Genomic DNA, 8372 nt, shown 5'->3' on the forward strand with positions numbered 1-8372 from the left:
GAAGGCATGCATGTTGACCCTGAGCTGACATAAATTGTTTGCGATATTAATCACTTTGGGAATATTAGGTCACTTTCCTGAGTGGAAAGGGTGATCCCATACTGTTTATGAAGGAACAAGCTTGTCCACAGAAGAAGAATTGCCTCCTTGGGGCTTGCATCCTTGACGCTGTTTTTCATTTTCCCTGTCCCATATCATCCTGTTCCCATCTTTATAGTGTTCTGCTCGATGTGGCGGCCCGGGGACAATGAAGAGGGAGGTGCGCTGCTCTGTAGAGCCCAATCTGTGCAGTGAGTCATTGAGGCCTGTCGGTGAGCGGGAATGCTCAGCCCCCCCCTGCGACTGGCATTGGACTGCCTCTGACTGGGGGCCGGTGAGTCACAGAACATTCTTTCTATTTTCTCCTCCTTTCCCCTCCCCATCTTAGAGGATCGGATTAAGAGGGCATGGAGGTGACAGGTCTGTCATCCATGGGGAGCCTGTGGGTTTTGAGGTGGGCAGCCGGCGACTCATACCAATTCCTGTCTCTTTGCTGCATGCTTGCATAACCAAGAAAATAGGCTGGCAAAGGATCCCAGCGTGTCACAAACTCAGTTCCCGGTCAGACTTGCTGCCTCCCTGGAATGAGAGTATGCTTTCAGCTTTTTTCTGTATACGTTTTTGGGCAAGGTTGGCAGAAGCACAACAACTGTCTTTCTGGGAAGCTTCATCAGCAATGTCTAGGCAACACGATGACCATGTACATACGCAACAGACAATCTTTATAGAATTCCTTCAAACCAGTACAAAATGAAATCTTTAGTCTCAAAGTCTCTGAAAATCTTTAAATGAAGCGAGGTACCAGACTTTCTACGATGAAAGACAAGCTGTGAAGCTTTGTGTATTTAGCAAATATGATGTCCAACACTGAACAGTGATTCCGAATATTGACTACTGTTTCGTAGAATTCTTCGTCAGCGTGGTGGGAGGATATAGAATTGCTTCATAAACCCATCTTATTTCGAATGAATGTATGTAAATGAAAATATCAAATGCTGTGGAACAGTGCTCATGTAATAAGATCTTCTTAGCCTGGGAGCCCTGTACCTGAATCAGACCCTGCATGCATATTTTTAGAAATTATTCTGCAATTGTGAGGTCTAGGTTAAGGTTACCAGATTTTTTTCCAATTAATCTGGGGACACTTTTCAACTTCAATAGATTTTGTATGGGGTCTGATTTGTAAACCCGGGGACTGTCCCCGGGAAACGGGGACATCTGGTAACTTTAGTTAGGTCCTTTTTTTAAAAAAAAGAAGGTGGTTTCTGCATCCCGTCCATAGTACTTGTGGCTGCATGGAATACACCCGTACCATAAATGTGTCCAAAGTCTTACAGATGTCCCCAACGCCTTCCTGATTAGAGACTGATGCTCAGCCGCTGTTACATTGAAAGGCCTCTTTGTTTCTCCAAGTGCTCAGGTTTGTGTGGCGAGGGACGAATGAGCCGCTTTGTCACGTGTCGCAATTTGGAGGGGAAGGTGATCTCCGACTCCCTGTGCAACCCCAACACCAAGCCTCTAGCAATCTATCCCTGTGGAGATAAGAACTGCCCTGCACATTGGGTTAAGCAGGAATGGGACCAGGTGAGTCCGCGCTTGGTCGCGCCCTCCATACTATAATACAGTAATAATAATAATTTATTATTTATACCCCGCCCATCTGGCTGGGCCTCCCCAGCCACTCTGGGCGGCTTCCATAGAAAACAGAAATACAGTAAAATATCACACATTAAAAACTTCCCTGAACAGGGCTGCCTTAAGATGTCTTCTGAATGTCAGGTAGTTGTTTATCGCTTTGACATCTGATGGGAGGGCGTTCCACAGGGCAGGCGCCACTACCGATAAGGCCCTCTGCCTGGTTCCCTGTAGCTTTGATTCTCGCAATGAGGGAACCGTCAGAAGGCACTCGGCGCTGGACCTCAGTGTCCGGGCTGAACGATGGGGGTGGAGACGCTCCTTCAGGTATACCGGGCCAATGCTGTTTAGGGCTTTAAAGGTCAACACCAACACTTTGAATTGTGCTTGGAAACGTACTGGGAGCCAATGTAGGTCTTTCAAGACTGGTGTTATGTGGTCTCGGCGGCCGCCCCCAGTCACCAGTCTAGCTGCCGCATTCTGGATTAGTTGTAGTTTCTGGGTCACCTTCAAAGGTAGCCCCACGTAGAGCGCATTGCAGTAGTCCAAGCGGGAGATAACCAGAGCATGCACCACTCTGGCGAGACAGTCCACGGGCAGGTAGGGTCTCAGCCTGCGTACCAGATGGAGCTGATAAACATACGAACAGGATGCTCTTGCCAACACCACCCACAAAAGGTTTGCCTTCTGCTTCTGATCTCACTTGAGCTTTCTCTTTGTAGGGTATCAGAGGTGTCAAAGCGGAGGGTTCATTGTTTCTCTTATAACCCCCACCCCCCAATTTCTATAAAAGGACACAAGGCAGCTTGCATAAAATCAGCACACCACAAAATAAGATTTAGGGGGAGAAATAGCAACCTTAAAAATACACCACCCTTTTATAATCAGATGGCACAATCAAAGACAGGGAGCCATGGGATTGCATATTTCTTCCCTTCCCTGGCCGCCAATTCACCAACCTCAACTAGGGTTCCCTCTTAACCAAGATTTGAAACCAGGATTTGAGGTAGCTTCCATAGTTACGGAGAAACCTCACTAGCATCAATATGGCTTTGGCTCCAAGCACCATCACCACATCTGCAGGTGGCCAGAAGGCAGGTCACCACAGCTCTCAGTCCACCTGCAGTCAGTGGTATCCCTTCTGGCACTGTACAGCTACTGATGCTGGCCTGGTTCCTCCGCTGCTCATAGGCTGCTTTTCTGCTAAACCACCTGCCTGCCTCTAAGCTAAAGGTGAGGCACTTCCCCCCCTATCCAGGGCTGCATCGCCTTGGGAATAAACTATTGTGGGTAGCTGCACGCCAGAGCAAAAATTGGATTTTTTTTTCTGGGCAGAGCCACACCTTAAATTTAAAACACATCCAACACAAATTTTAAGGTCATTACGTCCCCCAAAGAATCCTGGGAACTGTGGTTTGTTAAGGGTGCTGGGGATTGTACCTCTGTGAGGGGGAAACTAAAGTTCCCAGGATTCATTGAGGGATGTCATGTGCTTTAAATATGTATTTAAAAGGTAAAGGGACCCCTGACCATTAGGTCCAGTAGTGACTGACTCTGGGGTTGCAGCGCTCATCTCGCTTTACTGGCTGAGGGAGCATGTGGCCAGCATGACTAAGCCGCTTCCGGTGAACCAGAGCAGCGCACGGAAACGCCATTTACCTTCCCGCCACAGTGGTACTTATTTATCTACTTGCACTTTGACGTGCTTTCAAACTGCTAGGTTGGCAGGAGCAGGGACCGAGCAATGGGAGGTCACCCCGTCGCGGGGATTCAAACCGCCGACCTTCGGATTGGCAAGTCCTAGGCTCTGTGGTTTAACCCACAGTGCTACCCATGTCCAAATATGCATTAGATGTGCTTTAATTTCTCCCTTTCTGCCATCCTCTCTCCTCCCCCCCCCCCCGCCAAAGCCAGCCCTACCCATGAGCCCACTGGCTTGCTGAGAGAGACTGCTATTTATATTTCATGCTTCTTGAGATAACTGGCTCCGTTTTTCCTTTTAGTGAAGAAAGAGGTATAGCTATGAAAAAAGCAAACAAAACAGAAAGCAGAACTACAGAACCTATAGTTTACTGAGAACGGATCTAGACACATCAAAGAAGTGTTTCAGTTAAATGCTTTACAAACTTTGCATGAGAAATTGGGTTGGGGAAAAAGGAACTCCACAGCGCCATCTGGTGTCACAGTGGTAACATGCACAAACAACACACATAAAGTGTTTTTTTCTTTGCCAGTGTAGCTGAGTCCTTGGTGGGGTACAGCTATTAAGGGGGAATAAAAACAAAAACATCAACAAAGGTGGGGTGGGAAGTCAAAAAGAAAATGTGCAATGCAAAGCACCCCTATTTATATTATTGGAGTTGGGTAATAACTTGGAAGATTTGATAAAAATCATTATTAAAAAATATTTACTGAGTGGATTGGAAATTTTATAATGAAAATAAAATAACTTGCGTCCTTGCAGTAAGGGTAGACATAATGAAAATGGGAATAGATTGAGTCTCGAATCAATAAAAGTTAACTTTTGCTATGTGCTAGATTTAAACGAGGCAACTGTACCTTTGCCTTCCAACACCTGCCTTGCCAGAGCACATCTTGAGCTGGTAACTGGCATCAGTCAGAAGCATGATGGGCGATTCCAAGGGGCAACTGCCCAGCAAGATTCTATGCTGACGACTGAATGAAACCCCTCTTCCTCCCTTCCAGTGCAATGCGACATGTGGCCGAGGCGTCAAGATGCGGACAGTGCTGTGTGTGGGGCTGGAAAATGGACTGTACAAGGAGTACCCTGAGAAGCGCTGCGACGCTCTCCCCAAGCCAGAAGTTCAGGCGTCTTGCTTCAAGAGACCCTGCTCCACATGGTTCTCCACCGCTTGGTCCCAGGTAGAGGACGGGGGGCAGTTCTGTGGTGGGGCTTACGATGGGGACGAAAAGAGGGTAGGTGAGCCCTCTGCCCCTCACTTCCCTCTACAGGCCCTATAGAAACTGCCTTCTTAACGGATGGACCCACTATGGGTCTCATCCACTCGGTAGATGAGGAACCCTCATCCTGTTCATCACCCAGCCTTGACAGATCACCAAAAGGAGCACCCTTAAGCAGGGGGCTAGAGCAGGGGTCAGCAACCTTTTTAAGCCGTGGGCCGGTCCACCGTCCCTCAGACCATGTGGTGGACTGAACTATACAGTGGTGCCTCACAAGACGAAAAGAATCCGTTCTGTGATTCTCTTCGTCTAGCGTTTTTTTCGTCTTGCGAAGCAAGCCCATTGACAGATTAGCGGATTAGCGCTATTAGCGGCTTTTAGCGGCTTATCTGCTGATCGGATCAGCTGATAAGCGGTTTAGCGGCTTAGAAAAAGGGGGGGGAAGGGAAAAAACCCAGCAGGAACTCGCAAGACATTGTCGTCTTGCGAAGCAAGCCCATAGGAAATTTGTTTTGCGAAGCACCTCCAAAATGGAAAACTCTTTTGTCTAGCGAGTTTTCGGTCTTGCGAGGCATTCGTCTTGCGGGGCACCACTGTATATATATATATATATATATATATATATATTAAAATGGAACAAATTCCTATGCCCCACAAATAGCCCAGAGAAGCATTTTAAATAAAAGCACACATTCTGCTCATGTAAAAACACCAGTGGAAAAAAGACAGTCACGGAACCAAGAACTTACACAAAGCAAATGAAATGTCGTGAAAATCCCCGAAACGAGAAGTAATCGACTATAGAGTTAAACAAAATAACAAAAATAAAAAAGTTTAAGGGAAAAAATTAACCAGAATTAAAGGAAGACTTAACGAGATGCCGGCTACAAAACCCGTTTCACTGAACTAATCAGTTTCCTCAGAAGGAAATTGTCAGGAAACTGACATCAGAGCAACAGGCGAAGGAGAGGCTCTCTGATTCTGCAGGGGAAGGAACAAGCACTAGGGGGAGACGCAGCTTGATGGAGGGGGAAGGAAATCAGCGTAACACCAAGGAGCCAGGAGAGCAAATGGGAGAAGAGGTGGAAGGGCTCCGGGATTCTTCCTTGGAAGTCAGTGAGGAGAGCCCTGGTCCTCCACTAACCATGGAGCCCTGGTCCTCCACTAACCACGGAGACTCCCGCACAATGAGAGGCGGAGACGATTGGGAGTCAAACAACTCTTATGCTGGCAACGGTTTAAGAAACGCCCACAGACAGACTCTGCGAGCGACTGAGGCAGCCACGCTGAGATGGGCTGGGCAGTCAGGACGGTTTAACCCAGGCAGCCAAGCTCCAAAAGGGGACAGTTTACGCACGAGTAACTCCAAACCACTACAGAAATAAAGAAATTTAAAACCTTAAATGATTTTAAATGATTTTAAACAAACTCAAGAGCAGGGATTTTCACGGCATTTCATTTGTTTCATGTAAAAACACCGGGCAGGCCCCACAAATAACCCAGAGGTGCATTTTAAATAAAAGGACACATTCTACTCATGTAAAACCACGCTGATTCCCAGACCGTCCGCGGGCTGGATTTAAAAGGTGGTCTGGCCCCCGGGCCTTTGGTTGCCTACTCCTGGGGTAGAATCATTCCCGGGCCACAATCAGATTTGATTTGATCAGGCCCACGTGCAAACCACCCTGGCTTCTGTGCACACTGAACCCCTGCTCCAAATATTAATTTACATTTCACAGTGCTGCTTTGCTGCAACAGCCCTTTGCCAGCTTAAGCCAGCTCTGCAGAATTCAGCCGAGAGAGCAAGTCCCTTTAGGGCAAGAGCTTTCCATCATTTCAGGACAGCCTCCGGGGATCCCTTTTGACATGCCGCCTCTGTTGCTATAAACGTTGCACTCTGTATCCCCCTTTTCCGCCACTGGGGAACATTTAGTTATCTTGATTTTTAACCCCCCCGCCCCCCCTGTGCCTCCCGTAGTGCAGCAAGACCTGTGGCACAGGCCTGCGTTTTCGTGAGGTGAAATGCTACCAAGGAGAAGTCCTGGGGCAAGGCTGTGAGTCAGCTTCCAAGCCTGAAGCCAAGCAGACATGCCAGCTCCAGTTGTGTCCCACAGATGCCCCAGGTAAGGGGGACAATTTCCTTGCGGGCTTAGTCTTGAGAGAGAAGAGAAGGGTCACAGCTATTTTTGCTTTGTAATACACGGGGGGATTGTGAGGCAGAGAAGCAGAACGGCAACGTCGACTGGCTCTCCTAACGATTGGCTGACCGGCTGTGATGTCACAGAAGGGTGATGCAAGCAGGAGGATCTGTGGTTGCCATTGGAGGACCGGTTTAGCTCCGAGAGAGAGAGAGAGACAGGGCAGGCAGGTGCATGGAAAAGCATGGGGCAGTGGTGAAACATTGGGTCCAGAATGGCAGGATTTGTGGAACGGTGGAACTTGACAAATGAGCAGAAGGGAAGGCCAGAGGAAAGGATTGGAGGAGGAGGAGGAAAACTAGGGAAGAGAATGGAATAAAGGGCGCATGTTGGCCAAGAACTGCAGAGATAAGGAAGACCATGGTCCCCATATAAATTTGAAGTCAGCCACATATTGGAAATAAATTAGCCCAGTCCCTGTGGGATGGCCAGGGGGGGATCAAGCAGCTCTCTTACTGACGCCTGTTGTCCTATTTCCACTCTTTAGATGAAGACTGTGAAGACAAAACGACAGCTAACTGTGTTCTGGTCCTAAAAGTGAAGCTCTGCTCACACTGGTACTACAGGAAGGCTTGCTGTAGATCTTGCAGGAGCAAGTCACCCTGATTCCACATCTGGCTGTTGCAACTTCCCTGCCCAGAACAAGGAGCAAAATGTCCTTAGGCACCAGAAGACTTTACTGAAATCTGCATTCTAGACCGGAAGCCATGGTTCCTGACTTGCAACAACTCTAGAGAACATCCTAGCCAGCTAGCAAGTATTTTTTTTCATGTAGCAGTCAAAAGGACCCTGTTTACATGGCCTTTCAAAAAAAGACATCAGGTCTCTAGATACCACAGTACCAACATGTAACTACAGTGGTACCTCGCAAGACGAAAAACACGCAAGACGAAAGAGTTTTCCGTTTTTTGAGTCGTTCCGCAAGACGATTTTCCCTATGGGCTTGCTTTGCAAGACGAAACGTCTTGCGAGTTCTTGCGAGTTTGTTTCCTTTTTCTTAAAGCCGCTAAGCCGTTAATAGCCGCTAAGCCGTTAATAGCCGCTAAGCCGCTAATAGCCGTGCTTCGCAAGACGAAAAAACCGCAAGACGAAGAGACTCGCGGAACGGATTAATTTCGTCTTGCGAGGCACCACTGTATCAGATTGCAGAGTGCCCCTCGCAGGTACTTCATCATGCTACGTGAAATGCTAAAATCCTTGACCTCCCCCATATTGTGGAACACCAGGGCAGTGGCGTAGCGTGGGTTGTCAGCACCCGGGGCAAGGCAAGTAATTTGCGCCCCCTAACCCGTGGATTTGCGCCCCCTAACCCGTGGATTTGCGCACCCTAACCCTAACCCCCAGATGTTGCGCCCAGTGCGGCCCGCCCCCCCTGCACCCCCCACGCTACGCCACTGCACCAGGGGCTTAATAAACTGCCACCCCTTCCTATTCCTTTAGCCTGTAGGCGGTCCTCTGCTGATATTGGCATCTAGGTGAATCCAGGCCTTTGCATTTATGTAGTGCATCAGATTGTAAGAAGCATTTTGCAGCCATTCAGATGTAAAGAACAGCCCTGCTGGATCCAACCAAAAACTC

General features: G+C 48.2%; 1 protein-coding gene across 1 annotated transcript in view; it reads left to right on the forward strand.

Moving 5' to 3' along the window:
* LOC308587132 (ADAMTS-like protein 2) overlaps window positions 1–7643 on the forward strand; it is a 42948-nt gene extending 35305 nt beyond the window's left edge. Inside the window, exons 14-18 of the mRNA XM_081194565.1 lie at window positions 218–373; window positions 1453–1623; window positions 4381–4557; window positions 6575–6719; window positions 7282–7643. Coding sequence (XP_081050691.1) covers window positions 218–373; window positions 1453–1623; window positions 4381–4557; window positions 6575–6719; window positions 7282–7400 — 768 coding nt within the window. The 3' untranslated portion in view covers window positions 7401–7643. The remainder of the gene's footprint in view (window positions 1–217; window positions 374–1452; window positions 1624–4380; window positions 4558–6574; window positions 6720–7281) is intronic.
* Window positions 7644–8372: the final 729 nt, after the last annotated feature.

Source organism: Podarcis bocagei (genome assembly GCF_964188305.1).
Source record: "Podarcis bocagei genome assembly, chromosome: 5".
NCBI classification, from domain to species: Eukaryota; Metazoa; Chordata; class Lepidosauria; order Squamata; family Lacertidae; genus Podarcis; species Podarcis bocagei.